At 43.5% G+C, this 17,145-nt stretch overlaps 1 protein-coding gene across 1 annotated transcript in view; it reads right to left on the bottom strand.

The window, feature by feature from the left end:
- Positions 1–17,145, bottom strand: part of LOC124606343 (calmodulin-binding transcription activator 1) — a 943,657-nt gene that overhangs the window by 298,467 nt on the left and 628,045 nt on the right. The window contains exon 7 of the mRNA XM_047138326.1: positions 4,231–4,375. Coding sequence (XP_046994282.1) covers positions 4,231–4,375 — 145 coding nt within the window. The remainder of the gene's footprint in view (positions 1–4,230; positions 4,376–17,145) is intronic.

The following is a 17,145-nucleotide window of genomic DNA, read 5'->3' as shown; positions in this document are numbered from 1 at the left end:
GACAATTTACCTGAATACCTTTGTTATTTCTCGCATTACTGGTGAAATTTTATTTTCTAACTATTAGTCACTGAACACTACCTCACCTGTGAGCATGAAATGAAATATAAAGATAACAACACCATGTTCTGGGTGACCAATGTCTGGGACAGTTTAATAAAGAAGGCAGTCAGGACTAGCGTGGCAGTTAATGTAATCAACAGGAACAGAGGCTTTAATTTAAGCAAAGCATAGATCAGGCACTCAGTTTTCTTAAACAATGACGGAAAACATATCAATGCTCTCTTTCTATTCATAGGTAACTGACTATAAAGACTTTTGTTGTGAAATGTCCATCCCTCACCATTTTCCTTACTTTTACCTCTTTTTGCATTTTGATATAGCCTTACTGTTGGTTTTTAATGTCTGGTGGTTGTTTTACTACATAAAAGCACAGAGAAACAGTCAATAGGGCAGTGCATGATGCACGGTGTGTAACATTCCCTGTTTGGTCAGAGTCCAAACAGCAAGCAACTAATCTGCACTTTGCACCTGAAAAGACAAACAGGGAAGTTGTTGAAATATTATGCGAAGAGAAAAAATGACAACATAGTTGCTGACTCAAAAACTATTACTTTACTGATATCCAACGTTTTGGGAATGATGTGCAGACTGTACACTGCAAGATTTGCATTATTAGAAGTGTTGATGTCATGAATTGCCAATTAGGTGCTTGTACTTGTAGGCAATGTAGTGTTTAATCACATGCATCAGTATGCATTACAGCTGCAGACTGTCAATTTGGGGCTGGACAAGGTGAGCCAGGCTTTATTCATAAAACTGTATTAAAAGAACAACAGCAAAAGTGCTGCTGTTCTTTCCCAAGCATCAATGCATTAAAGCAATATGGAGGGGTCCTCTTTCCATACCAGGATTGATGAACATGATTTGGAAGTTTGAATTAACTAGCAATTTGAGAACTGCTCCTGGGAGAGGCTGCCGACCAATTGCACCACAAAATGGTGGAGAAGTAACTGTTCCCATAGCAAAAGTTGAACATTCCACTGTCCACTGTCTGAAAAATGCTGTGAGCATTTGTGAAATCTTATCTGTATGTACTTCACATTACTCACAAACTTTTGCCACACGACACAGACATTTGAGTAGAATTTGCTCTTATGTTTCTTGCAATGGCTGAAGTTGATGGCATGTAGCAAAGGAAAATTTTGTGGAATGATGAGGCACACTTAATTCTCACTGGGGCATTGAAAACTCTCTCCTGTCACCACCAACATATGTTCATGAAGTTCCCCTGCGTAGTGAACGTGTCACTGTGTGATGTGGCTTCACAGCACAGTTCATGACTGGTGCATTTTTCTTTGAGGATCTCTGACCCCAGGGACCAATGACATGTAGTGTCGATGGCATATACTACTGTGATCTATTTCGCTACCATATGATACCTGCTTACAGGAGAGGGGTGCTTTTTGAGTTCAACTGTTTTTATGTATGATGGAGCTCCACCTCACATTGCTAACAAGGTCTCTCAGTTACTTCATAATGAATTTGGAGAAAACCAAATCATTGGCTGATCGGTCAAAACTGTGTGGCCACTCAGTTCATCAGATATGAACCTGTGTGATTTATGGCTGTGGGGTTACCTGAAGAACAGGATTTATCAACAGGACATTAACACACATTGGAGGTTGAAATGACCAAAGTGAGAGAGGTAGCCAACATCCTACCTGAGATGTTTCGGGCAGCAGCAAAGCAATCTCTAGTGTGGTTCCAGGCTGTCATATGGATGCAGATGGCCATCACATTGACCAATTTTTCTAACCCGGAATGTAAACACAGTACGCAATTAACAATGCTGTCCTCTCATGTGGAAATTAAAATGTGTTTCTTTCATGGTTTACTCATTATTTCTTTTCTGCCTATCCTTACAAATGTTTCCACAAAGCTTCATTTTTCCTATGAACACTCGTTTTCCATGGGGATCCTCTCAAGTAATAGAAATTTAATTAGAACCACCCTACACACAGTAAATGTTAAAGCTTCATTTAGATTTTAAATGCAAAAATATATAACATACTTATAAGAGAAATGAAATATGTAATTGAGAAAGAAATGTCTGTTTGATGAAAAGATTTTCAACTGGTTTCTCTAATACCAGCGTTGACAAGAATGAAATTAATTTTTTTTTACAATAGTAATAATTTCAGCACCACGTCATAACTACAGTGCATTAGTTTTTTTTGCAACTTAACAGGCAACACAGTATAATACATAACACAAAACTATGCAGCAATACATTTTGCTCATTAAGGTCAATAAACTACACTGGGTTTTGTGCTTTGCAATGCAGCTCTGGGTGTGTTAAAAAAAAGTTGCATCACTTAATCAGCATGCATATGTAAATGAAACTTTAATCTTTGACTACATGATGTGAAATCAATTACAAATGGAGAAAGACAATGATTTTTAACACTTCCAAAGACAACAACACATACCAGCAAAAACATTGAAACATACAAAAATACTGGACAAGGGCAGAGAATTTAGTTTTTGAGCATGCAAACAGTAAAAAAAAGGATGCTTCAGTAAAAGCACAGGGGAGGAAAATAATGTTTTCTCTGCGACAGTAAACATGCCATGTAATTTATTATTATACACTGACTGAATAAGCGACAACCATTCAATCAGGAGGAGGAATGTACTCAATTTATGATCCCAAATATTAAACAGGACTCTCAGTTTTCATATAAAATAGCACAGATGAAATCAGATTCTCTGTTCAACGAAATGGTAGTGTCAAGGCAGTAGACTGAAGTAAACATGAAAAATGAGGAAAGAGCTATGTACAGAGACAAAAAGTGAGAAAGTTCTTCCTTGGTAAATTTCTGTTAAACAGAATAAACTGATTCAAAAGCTTGAGATGTAGCATTTGAAATACATGTTCATAGTCCACTGTCACAACAACTTCCAAATCAGATACACAACTTACACATAATGTAAACACACATAAAATGTGCACACTGTACAAATATTTCCTAAAAATGAATAAGATAGGTGGAGAGTGTAAGAGTTGGACACACACACTTTTCAAAGATAATGGAGGAAGTTAAATGTATCAATTTGAGGTAATGGTCCCTGTAACAGAAATGAATGTGTTGAAAACTATAAGTGAAAGCCATACCGTGTAACTTTTGATAATGAATGCTAAATCTCCCTCTCCCTCTCTCTAATACTGACTTTGTCCCCCTTAATACAGGAAGAAGCTTGAACATAACAAGATATTTCCATCTTTCGCTGCATCATTGATGAAAACCAATTATAAATAAATACTGTATTACTCAATTAAAGTCACCTGCAATCTTTTCCATCTCTTTGTAATGGCTGTTCTCAAGAACTACCATAGGGCTTTTGATATGGCTATCACTAACAGATAGACTGGTTCACAGAGAAGGTGTCATATAATTTATCATCATTTGTGAGTCTTACTTCTGGTGTGTGTGTGTGTGTGTGTGTGTGTGTGTGTGTGTGTGTGTTTATCAGACCTGAATGAGGCTGAATGTAGAAAAAGTACATGTAATATGAGTTCCTGATTGAGAGGAATCTGAGCTTCTCACCTATACAAGGTGCTCTACTCCTTCACATGGGAGTTTGCAGAACAGGATGTATTGCACATGGATGTCATACATAATAGATAATTCCATGATAATTCTACAGGAAGGGAAAAGGCATAGACTTACAATAAAAGTAATGATGAAATAATATATTCAGATCCCTTCTACTAGAGAAACTCATAACATGTACGTTTATTAAGGTCATTCGTTGCCTTGGATTCAATTTGATTGTATGTGTACGCGGATATGAGACCTGCCTCTACTTTGACTGTTCCCCTTGGTCCAGTATTCCGGTTGGCTTGAGCCCTTTTGTCTGGCTTGAGGCCTTTTGCCACGTGTGTCTTCCTGTTAGAAATACAAGCTCAGAAATGATTTTCACAGACATATACCCAAGAGGCACATAAAAACTGACTTTCATTTGAAAAGCTTCTTAGTGGCAAATGTTAGTCTATAAATTCATTGGGACTTTCAATTTTAGATTTTTGCAAAATGTCACTGAATGCTCATGCACAAGCAGAAACAAGAGAGAAAACACTAAAGAAATTCATGCAGCAGGCAACAACACAGATCTGTTCCACTTCACCCTGGACACTGGAGTAGCATGAGGGGGCTGGCGACTCACACATGGGCTTCAGTTGTGATACCAGTTCCTCCTTGGTCCACTCCTTCTTGTCTCCCCATAATGCAAGGCTTGGAGTTATCACTGCCAGCTTGTTGTCATCAGGATAGGGCACGTTTAGGTAATGCACCAGTACTATATCAGGATTCTGGAAACAAACACAACATATGTGAGGTGAAAAGACACAGAATGAAACATGTATCAAATTGTGATAAAATAAAACTCACTTCTAATTACAATAACAGAAGTGATCCCATCCAAATACAACAACACACAAAAGATGAAACAATGGTCACTGGTGAAGGATTTATGCTGGTAGAGAAGAAAGTTCACCTGCTGTCAGCTTGCTATGAGATTATGATGTGTAGCTAGGAAACCTGCTCAACAACAAGGAAGCCTTATCCACAGTTTATCATTTACAGCAAGCTTCCATTCATTCAAATGCATATTAGCCAGTTTGCAGACTATCCATGCACAGTTACGCAATTTTTGAATTAATAAGAGAATTAAGTCTGAAGTATTCTGTGTTAATTAAAATGGATATTTTCATACAGAATAACTATTTTGCAGGTGAATCATGTTTTACCACTGGAAGATGACACAGGCCATAATCCCAAATCAGACATCCTTGCAACATTTCCATTGTTTCCCATTTCATTTTCAGGTTAACGCAGGGACTCTATCCTTATAACATAACAGTGGAAATTTCTTGTCTGTATGTCTATCTAGTTCTTTCCCTACAAACTAAAGGTTGATCATTTCCAATTCACTTAAAAGCACTGAACAATTATTAGATGCACAGCAAAATTATCTCATTATACTGCCATTTTGACTCTTTGGAAAATGAGAAGGAGAACTGTCATGAAGAAAAAAGTGAATGCAAATTAGATTATTATTTCCTGGAAGGTTACTGTAAGCACATGATATTAAATACAATGTGTTATAAGAATAATTATGAAAATAATTTGCCAGTATCCAATGAGTAACATGTGGGTAATGCAATGAACTTCTAAACATGTAGCATGTTTTGTAAATATAATAAACAGCCATTTCTGACAAAATAAATAAATAAATAAAAGTGTATTTTAGATTAAATGTGTTCTTCCATTATCAGTGCAGGCTCAGTTTGATATTAACCTGGATAATTAGGAGCTTGCTGTACAACTAGAAAAGCTTTATTACAGGGATAAAATAATAGCACAGAAATGTAAATACATACAACTCAGTCTTAAAAATCAGAGCCAACATTCTATATAACACTCATCCAATTCACACTGAAAAATGTTATATTGTCTCACTTAAAAATTTCAAAAAAATGCATGCTGAGAACAGAATTGTGCTCTATCAGAGATCCTATTTAGAGTACCCTTCGAGATACCAAAACTTATCTTTATTCTGGCAAAGTGGAGGCAAGTTTCTTCCCTGGAGACAACAGCTACATACTTTGATTAAATTTGTAAATCTCGCATGCTAAAAATAACATGAAATTGTACATGGTTTGTTTTTCCCATTCCTTTGTGTTTACAAATACATTTCATGTTATGTCAATTAACTGCAGCTTTCATACAAATGTACACCACTGTTATAACTAGATCAGATGGAAGACAGTAGCAAAGGTCATGAAGACGACTGATTACAGTGAAATCCAATGGGTGGCATAAACAGTAACATAAGCTCTTGATGGGTGTAGCAACATAATATTTTCTAAATTTCATTTGATGCAATAAAACCTTCCAAAACCAAGTGAGAGCAAAGTGGAAAGAGACGTGAAAAACAGTGTGCATAATTAACTGCAGTTTTCACATGGGAGTATGCTTTTCTTATAGCATAAACTGTTGATTAAATACAAAATATTGCTATTCAGATGCTGCCGCTGCACTGTAATCACAAGACTCTTGACACAGTAAAGCAGAATATGATGTTGTCAAGCCATAAAACCCAAAAAAAGAGGCCACACCGCACAATTCAATCTTTAATATTTGGGTGTGGGAGGGGGGGGGGGGGGGGGGGGTGAGAGAGAGGGATGTCATGGGAGGATCATGACCCTATGACCCTCACCCAAAATAAAAAATTTCAGTAGAAGTGTTTATATTTCTATACATACAAATTTCTAAATTTCTCAGCTAACTTTCAGATTACAGAACAGCATGAAAACTAGGTATTGAAAATGGTAAGTAACTCCAGTAATTACAAGCTATGTTTAACACACAGCACTTTTCAGTTACTTACGTATCATCCACATGAACGGGCTTGCAGCAGGAGCAGCAGCAGAGAACATTCCGGTCAGCTTACCATACTTAACATCAACAGCAAATTTGACATTGTTCATTAGAACCAGCAACCCACAGGAAGCTAAGTAAGGCAAGAGGGAAAAGGAAGACCCTCCAATAAGGAAAATATAACAGAAAAACTGTCTGCATAAACACAGGTGGAAATGACTCAAAGAATCAGCATTGCTCTCATTTACAGACTCACATATACATAGTCTGCAGACTTGTGTTCACAACTACAGAAGTAAGTGAAATTTGGATAATGGTGGGTGCCATTTCGATTTCATATTTCTAAATTATGATACAGTTGTCATCATACTACTTAAATCCATTTCACAAGACACGTAATTCTTAAATATCCTGAATGTTGCGGCATCAGCCACAGACAAGACATTTCAACCAGCAGGGAGGTTGCAGGCCTGCCACCAACGAAATCCTGCATCTGGGTGCTAAAATAATGCTCTGCATAACATTCTGCACCACAGTGGTCTACCACAATGGTATGCTGGGTTGCTTTCATACAGTGATACACTTCTGAGCTTCCGAAGCTATCTATTTGATGGGAAGTGGGCTTCTCTCACAACACACCAGGGTCCAAAGAGTATAAATATCACTTGCTCAGCGATTAGCAGCACTTGTTCTCAGGCCTCCGACTTCCGCCGGTACTGTGACAGTCTCTACGCCAATCGTTGATCAAATGTCACCCACATACGATTTATTATTTATCTACCTATCCATAAACTTGTGGTCGTGGAGATCTAGCCCACAGAGTACTAGACTCCAGCATTGGAGGTTCCACTTTCTATCCAAGACAGGGGCGGCGATTTTTTCTTCGTTACAGACCCTCCTGGAGGGACCCATCTTCACTGAGCCTCCTATCAAATAAGAAATGGTGGTCTTTCCCAGGGGTAATAGGCAATTCTTTGATTTTGAATCCATTTTACCTTCAACACTATCACTACTTTTGAAACTTCGGCGTAAGGTGTTAACTTCGTCTTGTATGACCTGTTTATTTTTATCACCGAAGTTGCACTGTAGACATCATGTAGCTTGCGGTAAAGAATACCTACATTTTTTACTCTTTTTGAATTTGTTATATAAACTGAAAATCATAAAATAGCAGAACCATGCAAAATGGCCGAGGCGTGACACCGTAGGTACATCGAGAGTGAACAACAATCACAACGCGCGACCGCCACTTTCCAAAAATTGATACAAACAAATTTAAACATCAATAAATAATAAAGAGAAAGTTGGTAATGTTTTAAATATTTTCGTTACATAGAGTTGTAACACAGAACAGGACAAAAAACTTTATATAAGTAACGCCTCCCCCCTGTCACACGATTTCATACTTTGTTATCCTCCTCCTTACCCCTTCAGGTGAGATAATTTATAGATGACTCCAAATGGTGTTTGCTAAGGTGAAACCTTACTGAAAACTTGCGAAAACAACAGATGATGATAGTTCATTCTATGAACCACTAAAAACATTTCCTTAGATAGAAATGGCAGCAACATTTACCTATTTTTGATGTGGAGATACGGTTCCATTTGACAAGCAACATAGACCAACTCAATTTGTATGTGGAAAATACCAATGAAATTGAGGCTTACACTATCTACAAATGGCACAATCACTAGTGCTGTGTAACCTTAAAATTCATGGTATAAACGTTGTGTGTGTGTGTGTGTGTGTGTGTGTGTGTGTATGTGTTTTGGTGGGTGTGTGTGTTGCTAACTTATTTTAGATATGGAAATATCACCTAAAGATATTTTTTTGGGTGAATACTTTTGAGCATGACGCAGAGATACAGATCGTTCGAATATTTTCAGCACAGCCATGCTGTTTGCTACGTGGCAATACTGTGATTTTATTTTGATGTCTGCTAAAATATAATGCTGTGACTGTTTCGTTTTAATCCTACGTTGACTCTGGACGACGACGGCTACGATATAACAGACAAATAAGGCGTGGCTACCGCCATCTTGACTTTTTGTATTTCCTGTCACAGCCGACGACTGCAGCGCCGTGATAACAGCGCCCCGATAGCCGTTAGGTTGGGTTGTTTGGGGAAGGAGACCAGACAGCGAGGTCATTGGTCTCATCGGATTAGGGAAGGATGGGGAAGGAAGTCGGCCGTGCCCTTTCAAAGGAACCATCCCGGCATTTGCCTGGAGCGATTTAGGGAAATCACGGAAAACCTAAATCAGGATGGCCGGACACGGGATTGAACCGTCGTCCTCCCGAATGCGCGTCCAGTGTCTAACCACTGCGCCCCGATAGCCGTGCTGGCTAGTGGTGGGAACCTGGATTGTGGCTCAGGTAGACTTATATACTACTTTAATATTTCTCCTGTGATCGATATGAAAACATTGTTATATCACTGTCTATACAAATCAGTTTTTCTGCCATCATAACTTCCCATAACTGCTAGCAAAACTGAAACTGATTTTCTTCTGGGGTGTAAGCGACTTCAATACAGTAGCTGCAGTGATAACTTGAACTAATAACCGCAAACAAAAAAAGTGCATTTGACCATTAAGTTAAGACCAGGCGGTGTTAAGTAGTGGGTGTGACATAGCAGTGTGTCAACATTGTTTGTCACAAATCGGAATGGAGCAATATCTCTAAGTCAAGTGTTCAAGACATTCTCCACAGCCTTCTGAAAGAAGGGAAAAGATTGAGATCACTCCATGGTTTAGGTTGGTTGATTGGTTGGATTAAAAGAGGGGGAAAGCGACCGAACTGCGAGGTCATCAGTCCGTTGTTCCAAATAAACAACGCCACAGGTGTGGCAATAAAACAAACGAGAGAGACAACTCAAACCGGAATGAACGGAAAAATCACAAGAACGATGAAGGGCGACAAACATGTAAATGGATGAAATGGGAGAAAACCACAAAAACGCAAGAAACGGGATGAAAAATAACAAAGCAGATTACCATGGCTGACTGAAAAATGAAAAAGGAGAAGCCAGCCACTCTGCAACACATTAAAACCTCCACACTAGAAGCACTAGGGTGGAGGACATGGAGGGACAAAGGACACACTAAAACTTAGATCAAATGATAAAACCCACCTGCACAAATAAAACGTAAAACTAAATCAGCCGCGCCGCACAGACATTTAGGTGGGTCTTTGCGGCGCAGGAGGTAATCATGGGTCCCCAAAGAATGGCAACGTGGAGCTGACAGAGGGCAACTGATTCCCTGCGAGAGGCCCGCATGTAAGACTTCCTCACATTCATAGTCATCTTAATGACACACAGTTTCTTGCGTTTAATATCATTCCATTCCGTCTCCCATAGCCGAAAAACCCTACGGTGTGAATCAGAAAGCAGGTCAGGTCCAGAGATGCCCATCTCCTGAAGCGGTTTCTGTGCAGCCTGTTTGGCCAGCCTGTCGGGCAAGCTCACTGCCTGGGATGCTTACATGTCCTGGAGTCCACACAAACACCACTGAACAACGGGACTGGTCCAGGGCATAGGTGGACTCCTGGATGGACGCTACCAAAGGATGGCGAGGATAGCACTGGTCAATACCTTGTAGGCTGCTCAAGGAGTAAGTACACAGAAGAAACGATTCCCCAGGGCATGGACGGATATACTGAAGCACATGAGGATTGGCCACCAGCTCTGCAGTGAATACACTGCAGCCATCAGGCAAGGTATGCTATTCAAAATGGCCTCTGTGGACGTAGGCGAAGCCAACATGACCATCAGCCGTCGAGCTGTCAGTGTAAACCACTTCAGAACCCTGGAACACGTCAAGAATCGAAAGGAAGTGACAGTGGAGAGTGGCAGGAGTAACTGAGTCCTTAGGGTCATGTGAAAGGTTCGGACGAATCTGCAGCCTAGATGTACACCATGTAGGTGTATGCGGACGGACCTGGATGGGAGATGGTAAAGGGAAGGACTCCAGTTCAGACAGGAGGGATCGCATGCACACCGCAATCGTTAGCCCTGACCTGGGCCACTGATGCGGGAAATGAACTGCCATGGGTGGAAAAAGGAGACAGTAATTTGGACGCTCAGGAGAACTACGAATGTGTGCAATGTAACTGGCGAGCAGTTGTGCATATCGGATCTGCAATGGAGGGACTCTGGCCTCCACCAGGACACTGGTCACCCGACTCGTTCTAAAAGCTCCCGTCGCTAGGCGAACGCCACAGTGGTGCACTGGGTTGAGTACACGCAACACTGAGGGCGTCGCCGAACCATGAAACACACTCCCATAGTCAAGGTGGGATTAAACAAGGGCTTTGTAGAGCTGCAGCAGAGTAGAGTGATCTGCACCCCAATTGGTGTTGCTCATGCAGCAGAGGGCATTGAGGTGCTGCCAGCACTTCCGCTTAAGCTGACGAAGGAGAGGTAGGCAAGTCAATTGGGTGTCGAAAACCAGTCCTAAAATCGATATGTCTCCACTACAGTGAATGGATCGTCATGAAGGTAAAGTTCTGGTTCTGGACGAATGGTACGACGCCGACAGAAGTGCATGACACATGACTTTGCAGCCAAAAACTGGAAGCCATGGCGAGATCCCATGACTGTGCCTTGCGGATGACTCCCTGTAGGCGACGCTCAGCAACACCATCGCTGGTGGAGCACCAGTGCTGGAAATGCAGAAGTCGTCTGCATACAGAGAGGGTGAGACGGATGGCCCTAGAGCTGCTGTTAGACCATTAATGGCCACTAAAATTAGTGATTCACTCAATACAGAGCCCTGTGGGACCCCATCCTCCTGGATATGGGAGGAACTATGGGAGGCACCAATTTGGACATGGAAAGTACAGAGCGACAGGAAATTCTGGATAAAAATCAGGAGCGGGCCTCGGAGACCCCATCCGTATAATGTGGCAAGGATATGATGTCGCCAGGTGGTGTCATACACTTTGCCGTAGATCAAAAAAGATGGCAACAAGGTGTTGGCGTCTGGAAAAGGCTGTTCAGATGGCAGACTCGAGGGACACAAGATTATCAGTGGTAGAGCGCCCCTGGCGGAAGCCGCCCTGACATGGAGCCAGTAGGCCACATGACTCCAGGACCCAACCCACCCGCCGACACACCATATGTTCCAGCAGATTACAAAGAACGTCGGTGAGGCTGATGGGCCGATAGCCATCCACATAAAGCGGGTTTTTTCTGGGTTTGAGCACCGTAACGATGGTGCTCTCCCGCCATTGCGGTGGAAAGACGCCACCACACCAGATCTGGTTGAAGATGACGAGAAGATGGCACTTGTAGTCAGATGAGAGATGTTTAATCACCTGACTGTGGATCCAGTCGCACCCAGGAGCTGTGTCCGGGCAATGTGCAAGTACCCTGAGGAGCTCCCACACCGTAAATGGGCGTGTAGTGAACGAGAGGACTTTCCTTTCCATCTGTCATTTGTGTGTGTGAAAGGCTACGGGTTAGTTCTCCGACGCAGACGCTCGAGCATAGCACTCAGCAAAGTGCTCGGCAATTGCTTTTGCGTCGATACATAGCACACCATTGATGGTAACGCCAGGGACACCTGTTGGGTTCTGGTATCCAAAAAGACGTCTGATCTTCGTCCAGACTTGGAAAGGTGACGTATATCACCCAATGGTCGACATGTACCTCTCCCAACACTCCTGTTTCCTTCGTTTTATAATCTAGCGTACACAGGCACAGAGCCGCTTAAAGGCTATCACATGCTCGAGTGAAAGGTGTCGCTTATGCCACTGTAGAGCTCGCCGACGCTATGTAATTGCCTCAGCGACTTCTGGCGACCACCAAGGGACTGTCTTTCGCTGAGGGCACCCTACAGAGCGAGGCATCGCTTTTTCTGCCATAGAAACGATTGTGGTAGTCACCTGCTCAACCATCACACCGATGTTACCATGTGGGGCAGGGTCAACAGTGACATCAGAGGTGAAAGTTTCCCAGTCTCCCTTGTTTAAAGCCCATCTGGGCAGGCGTCTGTGGGCCTGACGCCAGGGCAATGACAGGAAGATGGGGAAGTGGTCACTGCCACACAGGTACCAGATGTGCTAGCCAGTGGATAGATGGGAGAAGTTCTGGGCTGCAAATTGATAAATCAATGGCCGAGTAACTACCATGAGCCACACTGAAATGAGTGGCGGCCCCAGTATTTAAGAGGCACAGGTCGAACTGAGACAGTAAAGTTTCGACATCTTTGCCTCGGCCAGTAAACACGGTGTCACCCCATAAGGGGTTATGGCCGTTAAAATCTCCCAAAAGTAGGAAAGGTTTAGGGAGTTGATCAATCAGTGTAGCTAATACATTCAGGGGTACTGCACCATCTGGAGGAAGATATACATTGCAGACAGTTATTTCCTGTGTCGTCCATATTCTGACAGTCACAGCTCCAAGAGGGGTTTGAAGGAGCACAGGTTCACTACACACTGAGTTTAGGACATAAACGCAAACTCCACCTGACACTCGGTTATAGTCGCTATGGTTCCTGTAATATCCCTTATAGCCGCAGAGGGCAGGGGTCCACATTGCCGGGAACCAGGTTTCCTGGAGGGCAATGCAGAAAGCAGGTATAAAGCTTAACAGTTGCCGTAGCTCAGTCAGGCGGTGGAAAAAACCGCCGCAATTCCATCGGAGGATGGAATCATCGTGAGACTGGGAAGGCATGGAACATTCAAAGAGGCAGTTTACGCCTCAGGGTCACCTGCTGCCACCGACTTTTGCCTGAGCAGTCTATATCCATTGTGTCTGAGGGTGCTGCGAGATCCATATCCTCAGCAAACGCCAGAATCTCCACCCCATCCTCAGAAGCAGAGCTTGTAGGTAGCGGTGGTTTGGGTGCCACCGCAAGTTCCTTGTTCTTAGGGGTCTTCTTCTTCGATTTCTCATGCTGTTCCTTGGGTTTCCCTGGCTGGGAGGACTTCACTGAATCAGTCTCTAGTATTGAGGATGAGCATGAAGCCCTACGACCAGCTGCTTTTGGGCTCTTCAGCCACTGGCGGGTGTCATCTTTCCCACTAGCAGAAACCTGGGGAGAAAGTGACCCTTGGGACCCCTTCCTAGCAGGAGGATCCGAAGAAGCCGTATGCTTATCTGGCTCAGAAGTGGGGACTGAAATTCCTGATGGTTGGGTGGGGCGGGGGGGGGTGGTGTTGCTCTTAAAGTAGGTGGTGCAACAGGGAGGGAAGTGCCCCCCACCATCAAGTGGGCAGGTGTAGTCTCCCGGTTCTGAGAGGTGACAGGAATTTGAGGAACTGATAGGGCGAGAACTGTTCTCATAACAGTGGCATATGAGATCATAGCCACAGGATGCAGGCACTCAAATTTCCTCTTAGCCTCAGTGTAGGTCAGTCGGTCCAAGGTCTTATACTCCATGATTTTCCTCTCTTTCCGTAAAATCCTGCAGTCTGCTGAGCAAGGTGAATGATGCTCTCTGCAGTTGACACAGATGGGAGGCAGGGCACATGGAGTATTGGGATGCGATGGACATCCACAATCTCTACAGGTGGGCTGGAAGTACAGTGGGAAGACAAATGGCAGAACTCCCAGCACTTAAAGCACCGCATCGGGGGAGGGCTATATGGCTTGACGTTACAGCGGTAGACCATCACCTTGACCTTCTCGGACAATGTGTCGCCCTCGAAAGCCAAGATGAAGGCACTGGTGGCAATCTGGTTACCTCTCGGACTCTGATGGACGCGCCGGACACACCTCGCTGCTCTAAATTGGCGTGCAGCTCGTCGTCAAGACTACAAAAGAAGGTCCCCGTGGAATATAATATCCTGGGCCACATTTAAGCTCTTATGAGGCGTGATGGCAACAGAAACATCCCCCAACTTGCCACAAGCGAGTAATATCCGTGACTGGGCAGAGGATGCTGTTTTTATTTTTTTAAAATGGTTCAAATGGCTCTGAGCACTATGGGACTCAACTGCTGTGGTCATCAGTACCCTAGAACTTAGAACTACTTAAACCTAACTAACCTAAGGACATCACACACATCCATGCCCGAGGCAGGATTCGAACCTGCGACCGTAGCAGTCGCACGGTTCCGGACTGCGCGCCTAGAACCGCGAGACCACCGCGGCCGGCTGTTTTTATCAAAACTGACCCAGAGCACATTTTGGACAAGCCCCTCCACCTCCCCAAACTTGTCCTCCAAAAAAACCGAGGCTTCATGGACTTGAAAGATTCCCTATCAACTCTCGTACATACGAGGTACCAGGGCGAATAAGCTTCTCTGCCATTCTTAGCCTGGCGTTCCTCCCATGGTGTGACCAGGGAGGGGAACGACTTGGGAGTCATATTTCTTAGTATTTAAGTTAGACTTAGCCCGCTTAGAGACTTGCTGGTGGCGGACCACCAGCAAGAGATGATGTACTACGCTTCATGGCGTGTCATCTGCCCTGATGCCACCCACTCTGACCAGGGGCCTCCCCACAGGCGCCACACAGCCGCCAGCAAAGGTCACTGGCAGGATGGCCATTGCCAGGAGTCCCGATGCCCCAGAGTGACGGGAAGCTACTGCTTGGCACATGTGGGGAGTTAGAGGCGCAGGCATCAGCAGAGTGATCCCTGTGTCGTCAGGGGCCTACAATCAACAGGGTACATGGCGGCCCCACCACAATGGACGGGCTACCGTGCTGGATATGAGGTACAAATACGTCCACGGTCATCGTCGGCACAGAAAGTGACACTGCATAGTGCATGGTAGAAAACGCACCCAGGAAGGTGTCCTTGTCCAAGAGATGGAGCATGGGTGGGACTGCAATGCGACGACTAGAAAGTGGGCTAAAGATCTCAATGCACGATGGACACGATGCACCATGTAAGGCGCCCTTCCCCAATTGGCTCGCTCTTCGGGAAAATTTTGATAAATGGTGGTCAAACCCTAGAGGGGACCATCACGTAAAGGCCGAAACGTGTGAGACTCCTTTTAATCGCCTCTTACGACAGGCAGGTGTGGTTTAGTAGGAGATGTGGAACACACACACACACACACACACACACACACACACACACACACACACAGTTCTGCCATTTCCCTCCCTCCTACTTCCTTCACCTTCCTGATTTTCAGTCACTTCCTGTGGTTCCACAGGCCACACATTCATACCCATGATTTCACCTTCGTCACAATCAAGACAATTTTCTTGCATCAGCAGTACACCATAAAATCATCACATTTTCATCAGGGATTTTATTTTGAAAGCACTATGAAGCAACAATAATTTTTCAAACAATCGCCCCTATTGTCCTCCAGTGTGTTTTTTAATATCTTAATTTTGTCATATGCTTTCCTGAGAAATCATAAATATTGTTCACCATTGGGTGTTTAAAAAAATCATCACTTACCAATAAAAGAAAAAAAATAGGTGCACAAAAACGTCGCCGCCCACTTCGATGCGCTCATTCTCCACGCACGAAATGATTTAGACACAACTGAGAAGTGTTTCCGAAGTAATTTAATGTTAAAGTTAATGTGTGTGAAACCTTATGGGACTTAACTGCTAAGGTTATCAGCTTACACACTACTTGACCTAAATTATCCTAGGGACGAACACACACACACACCCATGCCCGAGGGAGGACTCGAACCTCCGCCGGGACCAGCCGCACAGTCCATGACTGCAGCGCCATAGACTGCTCGGCTAATCCCGCGCGGCGAAGTAACTTGCTGACATGCATAGCGGTAGGCTGAATCATGTCACTGCGCATTGTTAGCACTTCATTATGAACTTCATTTTTCAAGTAACGCCACAAGCGAAGTAAGATTGGCGATCTTGCAGCCTAAGACAATGGATCACCGTTACCGGTCCACCGACTATTGCACAGGCGAACTAATACCGGCTGCTACAAAATAATGTGCTGGATAACCATCATGTTGAAACCGCAATGTTTGTCGCAAGTCCAAGGGGAAGTCTGGAAGACCAACGGAAGATCCTCCTTCAAGAATGTTCGATATTCATCATCATTTACGTACTATCGATAAAGAATGGACTAATGAGTTTGTCAGTAGTTATTCCACACAAAACATCCAGATTCGACGCACACGCATTCTGACGTTCAACATGGCGTAAAGGTGGTTTTTCCTCATTCCAGTAAAGCATGTTGAGTCGATAAATCGTACCGTTGTTCATAAAGGTCGACGCGTCAGAGAACATTACTCGAGCAAAGAAATAGGAGTCTTGTATTTGCTAAGGCGACCACTGGCAAAATGCAGAAATCATGTCACGAAGTTCCTCATGGAGGGAAATATGAAACAGTTTCATTTCAAAGTTCAGTAAACGGTAGTATAATTCCCAACTCACGACTTAACAGCCGAGTGCTAATGTGGGGGTTAGATTCACTGCAGCTAATATCACAATTAATTCTCTCCAGCAACTGCTCTTCGGCGGTTCGTTTTTCGTGATTTTACCCGACGAAAAGAAGCGCCTGATCGCAACCCATCTGGAAGACGTTGAGCTTACGGGCTTACAGCATTATCGACATTCTTGGTACTTTATCTATAAACGTAAACCGTTTAAATTTGTTCTTGTATGGCAATAGCCTGAATGCTAATACCGCGATCAGGTTACAAAGGAAAGTATCTGAGAAATAAGGGACGACGTGCACACAATCAGGATGAATGTTTCAAAACAGCTACAGGGAGTAAGGGAGTATAACTGCAACACAATGAGTCGTTG

The sequence above is a fragment of the Schistocerca americana genome, chromosome 3 (genome assembly GCF_021461395.2).
Source record: "Schistocerca americana isolate TAMUIC-IGC-003095 chromosome 3, iqSchAmer2.1, whole genome shotgun sequence".
Lineage (NCBI taxonomy): Eukaryota > Metazoa > Arthropoda > Insecta > Orthoptera > Acrididae > Schistocerca > Schistocerca americana.
This window is presented reverse-complemented; position numbering and strand designations above follow the sequence as displayed.